General features: G+C 35.3%; 1 protein-coding gene across 1 annotated transcript in view; it reads right to left on the bottom strand.

The window, feature by feature from the left end:
• Window positions 1–12,693, bottom strand: part of LOC125833708 (callose synthase 2) — a 32,036-nt gene extending 19,343 nt beyond the window's left edge. Inside the window, exons 1-18 of the mRNA XM_049512887.1 lie at window positions 12,483–12,693; window positions 12,023–12,256; window positions 11,309–11,409; window positions 10,440–10,561; window positions 10,248–10,341; window positions 9,953–10,063; window positions 9,752–9,868; window positions 9,553–9,645; window positions 9,371–9,462; window positions 8,241–8,367; window positions 7,435–7,572; window positions 7,269–7,342; window positions 7,111–7,195; window positions 4,768–4,890; window positions 4,544–4,661; window positions 2,852–3,186; window positions 2,667–2,719; window positions 2,507–2,567 (exon numbers count right to left, since the gene is read on the bottom strand). Coding sequence (XP_049368844.1) covers window positions 2,507–2,567; window positions 2,667–2,719; window positions 2,852–3,186; window positions 4,544–4,661; window positions 4,768–4,890; window positions 7,111–7,195; window positions 7,269–7,342; window positions 7,435–7,572; window positions 8,241–8,367; window positions 9,371–9,462; window positions 9,553–9,645; window positions 9,752–9,868; window positions 9,953–10,063; window positions 10,248–10,341; window positions 10,440–10,561; window positions 11,309–11,409; window positions 12,023–12,209 — 2,031 coding nt within the window. The 5' untranslated portion in view covers window positions 12,210–12,256; window positions 12,483–12,693. The remainder of the gene's footprint in view (window positions 1–2,506; window positions 2,568–2,666; window positions 2,720–2,851; window positions 3,187–4,543; window positions 4,662–4,767; window positions 4,891–7,110; window positions 7,196–7,268; window positions 7,343–7,434; window positions 7,573–8,240; window positions 8,368–9,370; window positions 9,463–9,552; window positions 9,646–9,751; window positions 9,869–9,952; window positions 10,064–10,247; window positions 10,342–10,439; window positions 10,562–11,308; window positions 11,410–12,022; window positions 12,257–12,482) is intronic.
• Between the last annotated feature and the right edge of the window lie 3,613 nt (window positions 12,694–16,306).

The raw sequence follows: 16,306 nt of genomic DNA, 5'->3' as shown, positions 1-16,306 counted from the left end.
ATTGATCTGTCCATTTGCAGTGTAAAAAGAGATGGTTGACTGTCTCCACCTATTCTTCGCATAAATAACATCTAGAGCAGAGGTTGTGTTTCCTTTTGTTCAAATTTTCGTGTGTCAGGACTTCCTCCTTCGCCAAAAGCCATGTGAAATAATTCACCTTGTATGGGATTTTTGTTCTCCAGATCATCCTCCAAGGCCATCCTGCTTGCTGCTCTTCAATAGGTCTCAATTCTCGATATGCAGATCTTACAGTGAACTCTCCCTTTCTCTCCCATTTCCATATCAGTCTATCTTGTTCTTCTGTTAGATTGGTAGCCCTAGCCATTGTGTCATGAAATTTTGCTATGGATGTTATTTCCCAGCCATTTAAGTTTCTTCTCAGATGTAAATTCCACCCTTGTCCTGTCCTTAAGTCTGCCACTGATGCTTCATGTGCTTGACTTAGACTATGTAGCTCAGGGAATGCTTGTTTGAGTGTCTCCTGTCCGCACCAGATGTCATTCCAGAATGCCATTTTTTCTCCATTACCAACCTTGCATTTTGTTCTATCTTTGACCAGTAGCCATAAGTTCCTGATTGATCTCCATACACTACAATCATAAGGCCTGGTCACCCCCTCTGTCATCCACTTGTCCTTCATGCCATATTTTGCTGCTATTACTTCCTTCCATAGAGATACTTCTGGTGAGGCAAATTTCCACAACCATTTCATAATCAAGCTCTTATTATGCGTACTCAGATCTCTGATGTTGAGTCCACCCCCTCTCTTGCTAACTAGCAACTCCTCCCATTTGACCAAATGATACTTCTTCTTATCTTCACTGCCTTTCCATAGAAAGTTCCTCCTAATTGCATCTAACCTCTTGGTTACTTTGGCTGGTATAGGGATTATTGACATCATGTATGATGGCAAGGCATCCAGGACACTGTTAACTAGAGTTAGTCTGCCACCTGAGGATAGATATTGACACTTCCAGTTCACGAGCTTCCTTTCATCACACAAGCATGCCTTTATACCTCTGGCAGGGTATATTGGGTCCTCTCGATGGGGTGTATACATCGAACTCCACATTCAACTCGTGTGGTTTTATTATCGGTGATTAGTAGCTCCCACAAATCAGTCAGACTCCATTTGCATTGACCATGTTTAGTATTCAATTCCAGCATGTCATAGTTGGTCATTGCATACAGATCAGTCATGTTTAGTATTTTTCGGCATTCTATCATATCCATATATATGTCATCGGCTTTTGCTTGGTCAGTTATATATGTATTTCAGCGATACTCCAACCTCATGCTCGATACCTTTCAATACTAACGCATATTTTGCGCTACATCTTCTTGTGATGTAGGTTCAGACTCTCAGCATCCAGATTGCACTTAGATCGTTTTCCGATTTTCAGCTCAGCAGATTAGTAGTGGTGAGTCCTCATCCTCCGAGGACCAGAGACATCAATGATATCCTTACTGCTTTCAGTTTTTAGTTTTAGTTTTGCTAGATCTAGTTGGGGCATGTCCCAACATTTCTAGTCAGTTTAGAGGCTTACTTTCAGACATAGTTAGTTTCAGCCTAGTATGAGTTAATATCTTTTGTATTAAACTCTCCCAATTATAGTATATGGGTATTCCCCATCTTTTCTTTATTTATGATTTTAGCTTCCGCATCAGTTATTTTTATTCATGTTAATTATAGTATGCTCAGATTATGTCAGCAGGGTTAGCTTGGGATCACTTGTGGTCCTAGGTCCCGTGTCCGCGCCTCGGTGGTAGCTCGGGGCGTGACGGGGCGTGACAGGGCGTGACAAAAACTTTAATTCTAATACCCAAGAGACAAAAGACAATCTCATGTTTATAGAACTTCTGTGGCATTTTATGACAAAAAGTAACGGAATTAGCCAAACAAAAAGAACCCCAACATGACATTTAGAAGTAAAACAGCTAGTCTTGGTGGATTTTTCTTTTCTCATTTCACTATACCAATGTTTAAATAGCACATAAAAGTTTTACAGGCATGAGATATTTTATTTCCTGAGTATTTAAAATTTAAATAAAATTAAAGAACCCTAAATTAATTGAGATAGAAGTTTACTTATCTATATAAAAACGCAAAAAGAGAAGAAATGAATTTTATCATAATATTAAAAAATAAAAACTAATCTTAAGTACTTCAAATGAAATTTATAACACAATAACGGATAAATACGTGAATTTTTTTAAATCTTCATGTGCAAGATGCATGTTGTTTTTTTTTAATTCCAAAAATTGACACACTGTTAGAATTAGGTACTGTTTTTGCACATAAATGTTGAAGTTAGGTATTATTTGCATTACTTTCAAAAGTAAGATGAAAAATGCACAAACTCTAAAAACTAAATACTTGGAATTTTTCCATCTACGTATGTGTTCTCTAATAGTATTTTGCTATCAAAGCAAATAGTAGAAAAAATAGAAATCCCATTAAGAGCAGTCAAACGAGCATAATGACAGAATAGAAATGAGGGAGCACCTCTACGTAAAAACTGAATGCCAATTTTGCAGCCAGGAGGAGAACCCAAAATAGTGTGTATCTGGAAAGAACAGCATTACAATCAATAAAATAATCAATCATAAAGAATAGCAGAACAAAATGAAAGTTGTTTTTATATAATATCAATGCAGTAGCTTACTTGAAAAGAGAAAATGCATCCTCATGCATGCCTCTTCCAACATAAAGCCGAGGCTGTAATAAAGATTATATTAGAAGTATGAGATCAAAGACCACCCAGAAGAAAGGGAATATATCCAAAGAAGGGAACTCAAAAACTTGAAATAGACTGAAAAATAAGCTAAAATAATAAAGATGTTTGCATACCTGGGACCACCACATTACCAAACTCGCAATCTTGTAATCTGACCTCTCAAGAAAACGGCGGATGAAAGGGAAAACAAACAGCAATGCAGATAGCATGTTTGGTGACAGGTAAAAAAGAACTGCTATAATGAATAGAGAAGGCGAACTTGAACCATTTCCAAACCAGTTTTTAATAGTCTGTGCAAATTCTGGAGGATTTTTCCAGCTATATGCATAAGTTACTGGCAACACTACCACCCATGCTGCTGCTGCAACAGCTTTAAACACATATCTTAGCTTGACATAGAATGACATGCTGTGTCTCGATTTCCAGCTCATGATTATATCCAGAACCGCTACATACACAAGATAGCATTGCCAACAAAATAATCATAGTTATAATGATTTTTTAAAACAGATAAAGACGAAGTATATGAATAATAGGACTTGATTCACAATAAAATCCCTAGAGGCTTCTCATCCTTTGCAAAACTTAAAGCACGTATCCAAGCTTTTCTTCAGAAACCTATCCAGATTCTTTCTTTAAAAAGGAGATATCTTAGACATTCAGGCCAATAAACTCCCAACGAAACATGTGTTTTCCTCATATAAGCAATCCAAAGAAAATCAGGACAGATGTAGACATCACTGAAATGTCACTAGTTTATTTAAGTTATTAGTTATGAACAACAAAGTCTGTGACCAGTTAAATTATATTTAACCAATGTGATCAATAATTGATTGTTGATATTAGCTATTAGCTAAGATTAAAAAGTTCCAACATTACTTGCAGGTATATGACAAATAATTGGTGGACGTTCAAATTTAGAAGCATAGGAACTAGTCATGTTACTCATGTTTAATCCCTCAGCATGATGACATCCAGGGGGGAGCCAGAGCCCAGAGCTATGTCTATAGTTTAGGCAAAACCCTATAGGTTTGGCTCAAACTCATTAAGCTTAAAAAGATATACTTAGTATGCATAAAAAATTATAAAGAACCCAATAAACTGCATTTTCTAGAATTCACAACCCATAAACTCAAAATTTCAGTTCTGCCTTTGATGACATCAAGCCTCTCTTATTGCATGTTCATTTAAGGTTTCAATCTTCTCATAAGCTCTTTGATCAGTCATCTCAAGTGTTAACCATTGGTCTCAAACACGGGAGAATGCTACGAATAAAAGAGTCCTGCCGTTATGCAATTGATTTATACAAATTGGAGCATTTTCTTAACACAAAACAGTGGTGGCTTTCTTAATGTAACAGATCTTGATAAACTGTTCATTTAACAATGTTATACAATTGGTTTAAACAAGTTTTTTTTTATCACAAAACAGTGAGGGCCATCTCAAAGTAACTGATCTTGAGAAACTTTTCATTTAACAATGTTATACAATTGGTTTAAACAAGTTGGAGCATTTTTTTCATTACAAAACAGTGAGGGCCTTCTCAATGTAACTGATCTAGAGAAACTTTTCATTTAACAATATTCATCAAGACAGTTGAAAAACAGAAACTAGTTGAGTACTTCCCCACATCATGAGATATGACATTTCATATTGATAGGATCATACAACTTCCATTGAATGCCTTCCAAGTGATTTACTTTCACATTGTCAAAAGCCACATTGTAAAAAATGAGGAAACTAACAACAGCAAAAAGAATATTAAATTATAATCTAGCCAGTCTTAGGCAAAAATAAATCCTCACCTTGAGCAAGCTTCAGTATGGCGGCTGTTATGAAAATGCTCATCACTCTCTTGAACACGTCTCCTTCAAAAATAGAACCAAGATTGCCAGATCCATTCCATGCAATAATGATCATTGCCTTCAGTAAACAAGGTAAACCAGCATCAGAAGACACTCTACATGCCAAACAAATAATGAGAAAATAAAAGAAAAGATATTAAAACAAAGGAAAAAGGGAGACTAACCTGTAAGCATAAAATAAAAAAGCCCCACATCCTATCAAAACTCCTAAAGATGTGCCAAAACGAGCGTGTCTCGACAAAATTGATTTTCCCCATCCAATGGTTCCTTTTAATTGCTTCATTTGCCTGAATATGATCAATATTTACATTAAATGTGCAACACTTGATTGTAACAGATCAGTTGTTTCAAATAGCACTGGTAAAGAAATGGACCTTGGCCCTAACTCAACCCCAAAAGTTTGTTCAAGAGGTGAGGATTGCCCCAGCCAAATAAAAAGAACACCCATCCCATAAGAGCCCAATGTGGGACTCTTCAACACACACACACCTCAGGCCAGGTGTGGACATATGGAGCTTGGGCAATTTTTAATATGGGGGCACAATATTGAGAAACGAGAATTGGGATGGGTTATGCTCTAATACCATATAAAGAAATGGATCTTGGACCTAACTCAACCCCAAAAGCTAGCTCAAGAGGTGAGGATTGCCAGAGCCATATAAAGAAACCACCATCTCATAAAAGGCCAATGTGGAACTCTTCAACAACACTCAATATTACAAAAGACATGATTAAAGATATTACATGAAATCTCAACAGTAAAACACTGGGAAAAATAGCAAACAGAAAGTAGTGAAATTCCATCATCTCAAAACAGAAATCATGCCAAACTCCATTACCATGACCAAATCAATAATATATACCACTGTTCAGATGTTCTCCCACATAAAGAACAAGCAGCATATCTTTTGCCAAACACAGGTGTAAATGGTCATGCATACTTCCTCGTAGATGACCAAGCTATTATATGTTAGAGAAAAGCTCATGTACCACCTCTAAGAGAAAAATAATTTAGTTAATTTTATGTTTGATAGCTCATCGATGCTCTATGGGTTCATCTAGTTTACTGGACCGCATGCAACACTATGACGGTTTGATACCTTAATCTTATGCCTAAAATTACACAAAATTTCTACTTAAGCACTGAATCTACCCCCCAATATATACTTAATGTTGTTGAAGAGTTTTCCTCTATCATCATAACCAGCTTTCAAGAAAGACCTTCCTGAATGTAGTATCTGAATGAATAGCCAACTCCTTATTATCTAGCTATCTTCACACATGATGACATTGGTTTATACTTCATGAATACAAGTAATACCTTTACAGCTTATCATGAATGGAGAAGATATAATAATTTGTACCTAGTATTATCCCTTTTTAAGCACTTCTTTCTCTTTACTATTAGTCACCAAGAATAAAACCACAGACAAATAAAATCTAGTCTGGTCATCTGTACCTCTGGTGAAATTAGTTTACTTCTTTGTCTTTTATGTTCTAGGCGATGATTTATCTTTACAGCCTATTGTCAGGTGCGACGCCATCATCGAAGCTATCATCTTCTCGACACCTCCCCAGTAAAGTTTTATATCAGTTATTTACCCATTGTCAGTCGGTCTTTGGTCCTAATAGATATGCAATGGAGGAAAAAGAAAATTCAATTGGCACTAGATCAAAAAGACGATCTTTGAAGGGGTTACTATTACATATGAGGTCTGACTTGAGGTCATTGTTTTCAAGGACACTGGAACTCCAGGCGCTTTACTTGACAACAACTGGCCTGTGCTATATAACCTCTAAAGATATTCATAGCAGACCAGAACCATAACATTTTTCAAAGGCATATATGAAGGGGTTAATATCACACATTCCCTGAATTTCCGGATGTTCTAATGTGCCCCCTTCTTTAGGTTTGAAAATATCAAAGACAATATCCATTATCTCCCTATATTCATGTTGACTAGATCAATTTATGCATTTTCTCTTTAGCAATTTCATGTTAGGAACTTTACCTACAGTGATTATAACGTCTGAGCATATTTGTCAAAATTATGCTTAACTTTAGATACACAGTTTGTTGACTTTGTCCTCATCGTTATGGAAACATTAAGGAAAATCTAATGTGATAGAAAATCAACAGGTAGGACATGTCATGAATATATGATAATGGTGGAGAGTGTTATATGAGGGATGGAGACACCGGGTGATAATTATCTAGCTGATGATTGAGCCTGCACTGATGGGAGAAGAGAACTGAGCCTATAGACAATTAAGTGGAGGTAGACAAGGTTGAAACAGAACATGCATACCAACCTTTTGTTGATGAGGTAGTTTCTCTCTTTGGCATAAAACAATTTCACTAAGAAAACACTTTTAACAGTTACAACAGTTAAAAGTATCTAAAATAGGAAGATATTTTGTTTGTGTGAAAATCATCACATAGTAGGAGCTCTTGCAAGGAAAATGGAAAGCACACTGAAGGAAAAATAATAGGTGATATTACTTACATCAGCCAGTTGTTCTTCAGGAGGAAGATGGAAGAAATCAGCATCAGCACGCATTGGCCAGCCCAGCCTGAAGCAATTGACTGACCTGCAATGCCATGCAAATCATCAGTGTACATTACAAAAGAGAATGGAGATTCAGATAAAGTAAAAGAATATACCAGAAATACTCATTTAAATCATCATAGTTTCTCCACTGAGAATGTTTTGACTTTTCTTTGCTCCTTTTAGCTTCCTGTTTGTTCAGGCAGAAAAGTAAAATAAAATAAAGGTGTGCTCTCAAAAGAAGAAATCTTGTTGCTTTGGGTTGCAGTGCAGGAGAAATACCTTCGCTATAGTGTTATAGATGGGAGTCACTACTTTCCTCAAGAAAGCCTCATCTGAACCACCATAAGCAGGTTTTATAGTTTCGCCTGTCATGGGACTAACACTTCCGGCCAGCATACCGTAAAGTTCAAATGCCATCTGAATCAAGATTTGCAACTAGTAAATGTACTGGAAAACCTAAAATATAAAAGCAGCAGATAGGGTAAACAAGTCTGAAACTAAACAACATAAGATATATGAAGTCAGTTTCATAAATAACAGCTTGACATCTTCTAAGAAAGTACGGAAACTGCACTCATGGAGAAGTCTTTTGACATGAAAGATAAAGATATGACGACTGATTCCAAGTCTGATGCTCCTCTTTTACGTATATAATGATATGTATACAATATCAATATAAGGGTAAATACATATTTTGTAAGAATCGCTACTAACTTTCAACTAATAAACACTTCTCTAAAATAAGTTAACTGACAGAACTCACAATTTTGAATTTTTGAACATTCAAATGCCAAGTTCAATGATAGAGTGTCAGTTCTCAAAATGGCTACTTTTCAAAATTAATGAGTAACACGATCTCTTTTTATTATACACTTAGCAACCTTGGATATTCTATTGAGTAAGAGATGATGATTAATTAGATACTTGTGACAGATGATCCAAAAGAAATTATGATTCAATGTCTCGGAGAAGTAATAACACGATGTAACAGATAAATCAAGTTCTAGAACCTAAAAACAAAATAACAGAAACTGACACAACCAGGTACAGGCAAACACTTAAAGATACCAACAATTACTCCATACATGATGATAAATATAGCATAGGCACTCAGGCATGAATCTTAAATTTGCAGCTTCTCCCCATATAAGAAGATAAAGACCCATGTATAGCAATTTCCGCTGTTGCACTTCTTGCTGGATAGTTGGCAGCCTGCAAGCAAAAATAGGTAAAATTAGTGAAACTAATAGACTGGACAAAATTTAGAAGTCACAGGCAGGGCTATAGTTTGAAGGATATTTGTCATACCAGTCTCAATTGAGAGTGGAACGATAGAAGAAATTCAGATTTTCATCAGAAGAAAAGTATGCATTGAGGTATACTACTAAGTGAGCTCCCAATAAATCTGGTATGACGATAGTCTTTATAAAAACAAAATTGGTCTTACTTTCTTCTCTTTCCCATCAATTAAACACCAAAGTTGGCCTTGTCTCCAAGAGTTGACCATCTCCACTTGACTTTTTATTACCTTTTCATGTTTTCACTTTCCATTAATAATTGGTGTTAATTGATTGCAATTAGAACTGCCCAACCTACTTAAGATCCCAACTTGACCACTGTCCATAACAGCATGCCAGTAGACGATAATACTTGCAACCTAAGTTACTTGGACTTGGGCGCGGGTGTCCAATACGGGTGTAGATATAGATGTCGGATCATTCATAATCTAAATTTTAAGATTTGAGGGTACGGATACAGGTGCGGCCGTGCAGGGATTCGGCTAAATATAATTCAAATATCTAAAAGAGTTATATGTCAAATTATGAGACATTATGTGGAAAACATACAAGGTATTCCGAAGAGAAAATATTGATGAGAATACCATAAGTAGATAAAAGGTGAAGGACTGAATTAGAAATTTCTCTATACAAGGTTATCCATTTTCTATAGTTCCACCGTAGCTTTTTTTTAAAAATTATGGAAATCATAGGTATTTGTCCCAAATTTCTCTATCGATTTTGGTCAAAGAACCCAAAATCGGTTAACCAAATCCGGTATGGATACGACAGCCACGCCACGTCAACATGGGCACGGCACCAAAAATGAAGAGTCCGAGCAACTTAGCTTGCCACTGCATGGCTATCAATTAACAAAGCTGCCAGTACTAGTAAACAACTCAATATCAACTGATTGATAAAAAAGGAGATTAGCTCACCAAAGACTGCTCTTGCGACCAAGATACTTGCACCATTTTTTGTAGTTTTTGAAAAGTTTCTTCATAACATCAGTAAGTGCCAGGTCATCCAGCTAGTGAGAGTGATGTGGATGTCAAAGTCAGAAACAAAAACAAAGAGATTAAAAGTGCTAATTCATATAAAATAGATGACAAATAATAACCTTTGGTTGTTGATCAAGCTTTGGAAATTGTCGGATGTGAACATTTGCCAACAACAGAATCAGATGCTCCCGCTGATTCGCCACATTATCTTTCTGCTTGTCAATTTCAATTACAAAATAACATTGTGAAACACAGTAACTCATAATGTTTACATAACTCATCTGATGTGTGTTCCCAGAATATCGTAGAAAACTGCACCTGAAAACCAAACATAGCTTGAAGCCAGTCCAGAATATCTTCATCAACTTTCTTCTTATGGTTTTTTGGCCATGGAAGACCTCTTGTATTGCGAAGAGCAGTGACAGTAGCTTGAATCTATGAAAAATGTAAGAAAAAGCATATGACAGAAGCATCATCAAAGTAAAGTCTAGAAAACACGAAAAGGGACTAGAACCCAACCTCGGGATATCTCATAATTGCTTGATTTGAACTATCAGGATCAAGTGGAAGTATATTATACGGAACTAGTATCTCAGTCTTCTCGGCAACCTTTGTATGAGCTTCCAAAATCTACATGTGATTTGCATATAAAATAGAGGATAAGCCAGGATGATAGACAAGGAGCTGAGGCATATACACAACACATCCACTTCTAACAACAATATCTCTTATTGGCAAAGAGGTTATTGGGAGCCCTATATACCTATAGCAACTTGAATAGATTGGAAAAATATATTTGCAAATGCTAGTCTACCTCGTCAGACACTTCCACAGCTTCTGTCAGGTTAACAGCTTTCAAGACCTCAAAAAGAACAGCAGCTGTTTGGTATGCTTTTGTAAGTCGTGCACTAAAAGAAAGCACAAAGAGAAACGGCCAAACAGAATCAGCATGAAGAAAATCTAACAGCAGAGTAAAGTAGGCAGCCTCAGTATGCCTTGAATATACCGATCAGCTTTATCAGCAGCATTCTGCAAAGCCTGAATATACTTCCTATAGTAATGCTGGTAGAAACTCTGCATTTCACGAGCATCACTTTTTGTCCTTCCAGCTAGGGTCGTTTCATTTTCCTGCAAAATGTGAAAATAAACAAAGTTCCTCAATGACATTGATATTTTAGAACCCCTAAAAGTGATGGAAGCACAGAGAAAATAGGGTACTAACAGGGTACTAAGTTGCATATACTTGTAGGATCTAACGAACAGAAAGCCAAATAAACACCAAAAATACTGGATCAAAGATTTTAGTGGACAACCCAATTGTTCATGTCTAAGACTGAAGTTTGGATGATAGCATGAGCAGATGTCCAATGATCACCCAATTAAATCAACTATGGAGACAGTTTCTAGATTAAATATTTGTTGCGAGTAACCTTAGGCTAAACACTTACAGCTTCTCATGGCTTTCAATATCTCTTCTTCCTCACTATCACCAATTCTCAATCTTCTTTTAATCTACCTATTCCTTCAACTATAACTTACGTTAAAGGTGTTGTACCTATTGAACGTGACTACATTAAATACCACACATGGAATAAGGTTTTCTTGATCATCTGGAAAAGCCAAGAAAGATTGCTCCATTTTGTGTTCACATATGGTTCTACTAATATGCTTATGTGCTACTGACTTTGCATATGGAGACTGCTATCTCTCCACTTTTTCCCTCCATATAGTATAAGAATAAAGCTGCACAGAAATCTAAATCACACCAATATGATCGACTAATACCGGCACACAAAAAATATTAAGTTGAAACATCACCATATTAAACATATACCATGGCAAGCATATCAATAGTGGTGGTATAAAACAGTTTACCTTTTCTAACCGTTGAAGAAGGGAAGTTTTGAACTGGCGAACTCCACGTCCACTTGATGTTGGATCTAACCGGTGAGCTTTTTCAAAGGCATAGAATCGACCTGATTTGATTGCAGGAGACAAACTGCATCAGATAGTTGCACAATCTGCAGGGTATCATATCCTCCACCACTACTAAAAGCAAAGGAAAGAGGAACTTTGGTTGCATTGGAGGGTAAAGGCATCCTAAAGATGCTAATTACTGAGCAGCAGAGTTATGTTAATTAAACAAAGAAGATAACTAACTATTAGCTTGACCATTCAGTTTATCATGCGGCCAGGAAATGGATTAATCCAGTATTTATTATGATAGTTAGCTTCAATTATATTATATTATAGGCAAAAGGTTATTCCTGACTTCCTTTTTAAGCCCATGAGGACAACTTTATCTTAATATATTAAAATAAGTTGTTCAACCTACTTGTCACCTCTACCACATTTCTCACAGTTGCTCACAAAAGGAGCAGAGTGAAAAGACAGCATAAATTTGTAAAAACAACCTCCCATTGACTCAAGTTTCTGTAGTCTGCTTGGCCATACATACATTTCAAACTACATGCCAAATTCTAACATATTTTAGGAACAAAAATTTTGACAAATATACATGATAAGTAAATATGAGCAAAAATCTAAGTTCATGTTCTTCAGCACCAAAAGTTGACAGGTATCACTTACATAGATAAGCTACCCTGGGGTTGCTGTTCTCGACCTCGTTGGCAACACGAAGAATGGGCGCAATTTCACTTAGAGATGATGGCACTACTTCACTGTCCATCATTGACTCCCCTAAATTACCAGCAGTCTGCGTCCGCAGAATACGCCGCTGCGGCTGCAGATCAGATCCCTTCCTCTGGTAAGCCATTTTTCTTTGATCCCTCAAAGTTCAATTGCAGCTTCCTCTAACTTTGCCTGTCAAAAAAGATATTGAAAAGACTATGCTGAGCAGCAACCAACCCTACACAACAAAAAGATAGTGACCCCATCCATAACATAGAAACCCCTTAACCATTACTGAAAAAACTGAGAATGAGAACAAAGGCACCTAATTGATTACATATTTTGGCATTCAAGAAACAAGTGAAAAATCAAATTTCAGAAGAAAAGGAAAACCAGTAAACATACAAAACTACCTTACCTACACTTCACTGCTGGTTCTTGATAAACCACAGCAACTCCATAATTCTCCTTTCTCTCAAATATCAAGACAAACCCAAATTTCCAAGAAATTGGCAGAGCAAGAGAAGAAAGACCAAACTCAAGAACCCCAAACAACAAAATCCCCCTTTCCCTCCTTGATCATAAATCAAACTTCAAGAAATTCTCAAAACCCTTAACTAATTTCTTGAATATCATAAAAAGACAACCTTTTTCATGATCAAAACAAAAAAAAAAAAAAAAAAAATCACTAACTTTATTCCGAAACTATATTTTTCTTACTTTCTTGAACAGTTCATCAAACAGGACAAAGAACAAAGCACTTTCTTGAAAAGGGTGTTTCAAGAAGATGAAAACTTCACCGGATTTTAGGCAGAGTAAAGAGGAAAGTGACTTATCATGATACCGAGAAATGAAATTCTTGAAACTCCGGACCAATAGAAGACAAAGGATGTCTTTACAGTAGTAATTAGTTTCTGTGGTGAGTGTTGAAAAGTGTTACTACAAAGCAGAGAAAGACAGTGACACATATGAAAGAGAGAGAGATAGTGGAAGGGTGATGTTCACTCACAAGATAAGAGCTGCCCAACTGATTCTCTGTGTATATAAAAAAAATGGAAAACATCAACGCGGTTATTTATTACTTAAAAAAACAAAGACGTTGAGAGGTCCTTTGGTCGGACATATTTGTACCGTAACAATTCCAGTGGGCATATTTGTTTTTCTTTCCATACTTTATTCAATGTTTTTATTGAGGTCTCGACTAATTCAAATTTATTTCAAAAATTCATTTTTTAATATAATTCATTTTGGTATCAAGAGTTTAATCTTAAACTTTTGATTAAGGTGGAAGAGATCTTCATTCCATCCCAATCTTTATTGATTTTCAATGAGCATGTTATACTACAATTGAGCTCGAATGACCTACTTTGTTTGTAAGAATGTGTTTTTGACGACATACTGTATAGTAACACATCGTTTCGCTCCACATCTCCCAACAACAAAAATTGTAAGGTATTAAAATCTAAAGGCTTACTAGTTATATAGTCAATCTTTTAAACTTGTCACGATATTCTATTTAGATATTCAAACTAGACATGTTCTAATTGAACATCTCAACACCTAATAAAATGTTCCAATTAGATACTTTTCGTTCAATTATTAATTTTTTTGCACGTGTTTTTATTATCAATTAGGTGATTCAGCTAACCATATAAAATATGTTATCTCCTTTAAATATATGCATTTGTGTCAATAAGCCACAAAAACATCATGTGTTACCATAGGTTGATGTGTGTTTATAAAAGAGATAATTATTTTAAGTAATTAACTTGACTACCTATTAGGCAGAAGAAAACATGTGAAAAGATTTTTTAAAAATTTTAAACGGAAAGTATCTAATTGAATCATAGGAATTCAATTAAAATATTACTTAGTTTGAATCTAAATGAAATATTCTAATAAATTTAAGTATAATTTATAGAAATCTCATACAATACTAATTATAGTTGTTGTACGATTGCAAGTATGACACCACCAACCAGGGAGAATGTTGAACACCTGTTTTATAGTGGAGAATATGCACAAACAATACGGCAAAGATTTGTAGGATGGTTAGGCATCAGCTATAGAAACAGAACTCTTAGAAGCTTATTAATCGAATGCTAGAATTTCAAGGCCAAAAATTATGTAGTTGCATATATCCTCAAAATTATGCCACTCATAGTGATATAGGAGCTATGGAGATCGAGATGTTACTCCAAGTATGATTCAGAAAAGTCATGTATCAACAGGTCCAACATTTGTCAACTTATCAAAGCTAGATTAAAAAACATCCCAAGTGAAAGTTGGGAAGATGTTTGTTTGATTTTTGATAAAAATATGAAAGGTCGTTGGAGTGATCAAGTGGATCAAACCCTCTCCTCCTATTTTTAAATTAGACACTGATAAATCCTGCATTAATGGAGCTTATGGTGGGGGAGGTGTACTTAGGGATTATAAAGGAAGAGCCATCATGACTTTCAACTTGCCCCTAGGCCATGGAACCAACAACAAAGATGAAGTCGTCTCCCTCCTTTTAGTTTAAAATGGTGCATAGTTAATGGTTTCAGTTCTACCATTGCTAAGGTAGACTCTTTATTGCTGCAGAATTGCGTCATCGATGTCTGGACAATCCTCTAGTGAATTGAAGATGCGGTCAAAGAAATAAAGAATCTTATAGGCATACATGATATATCTATTCAACACTTGCTTCAGGGAAGCTAATAACGTTGCTGACAAATTAGCTTCTCTAAGTCACTCACTTACTTAAGTACAAGTCTACTCTCACTTCAACACCATCCCTTGAATAGTGAAAGGGATTCTTAACATAGATAGGTGAGAATGCCCTTCCTTTAGATTAAAAAAGCGTAAAGCAAATACTTTGAGCTATGATCCCCTTAAACCTATTTGGTTATGCTAGTGCTTTTTTTAGTCTTTTGTGTATTCATGTGTATGGTTTGACTGTGTAAGAAGGTATGGCCTAGCCCTGCTTCTTCAAATGTAATTTATTTTTCAATGGTAATATATGTGGTCATAAAAAAAATAATCAAAACTTGGTAAAATATAATCTCATACATTTGGGGATTAATTACATTCTATCCCGAAAGTTTTCTAAATTAGAAAGATCGCTAATTATTCATTGTTTTCGAATACATCTCTTAGATGTCCAATACATTGCAAATGATACATTACTTAATGGGAGGATGTATCCGACAAGGATAGGGATGTATCCAAAGGGATATGGATGTATCCGATAAGGATAGGGATGTATCCAAAGGGATATGGATGTATCCTAGGGGATATGGATGTATCCAAGAGAGAGATAGAAATGTATCGGAGAGGGGATAAGGATATATCAAAAAGGAGATTTTATAAAAAAAATTAAAATTATAAAATTTTTTTAGAGATTATAATATCTTCAATTGTGTATTTATATAACTTTTCCAAATAACTAGCTATGTATTAAGCCAAACTTAAATACAATTCCTATCGTACCAACCCATCATTATGTCCAGCCAAACCAAATCAGGCCCCACATCTCCAATAATCAAAACATAATCACTCGACGAGTTAAGTAGAAGTCCTTGGGATGAGTCATTCTATCATTATTATTTTGTGTTTGTTGAAGTCAATGCCGTTTGTCATTTATTAGAGATTAGAGATTTAGAGTAATACTTCTTCCGACAATAGTGGTTGATTATTGATTTTGTATGTTTTTTAAGAAATTATAAATAGAAGATTCAATGGTTTTACTATATCACCCATCGAATATATTTTTTATGTCCCTAATTATTTGTCCATATTTTATTTTTTAGTTATCCCTAATTACTTGTCCATTTTGACAAATTAAGAAATGACAATTTATTGTACCTATTATACCCTCAATTAATTACTTTGAAAAAAGGTAGAACTTCTTGAAAATATTAAGTTTTTAATTCATCCACTTCATAATTAATAGGAGTAAAATGGTAAACTCACTATGTCAATTATTGATTTCTTAATAGGTGTGTCAATTCAAAAGTGAACAAGTAATTAGGGACAGAGAGTAAAAAATATAATATCTTGAAAAATGTAATAGGGAACTGACTATAATTAATGATAAGAGTAAATTAGGAACGAAGTGTTAAATTATCCATTGATTTCATAAAATGGACAAGTATTATTGAATATCTCAAAATAATATAGTAGACAACTATTGTTGGACGGAAGGAGTATTTATTTCATCTTAATTTTGTGACACTATTTTAATGCACATTAAGCTTT

Source organism: Solanum verrucosum, unplaced genomic scaffold (genome assembly GCF_900185275.1).
Source record: "Solanum verrucosum unplaced genomic scaffold, falcon-dt-bn FXZP01000307.1, whole genome shotgun sequence".
In the NCBI taxonomy this organism is placed as follows: domain Eukaryota; kingdom Viridiplantae; phylum Streptophyta; class Magnoliopsida; order Solanales; family Solanaceae; genus Solanum; species Solanum verrucosum.
This window is presented reverse-complemented; position numbering and strand designations above follow the sequence as displayed.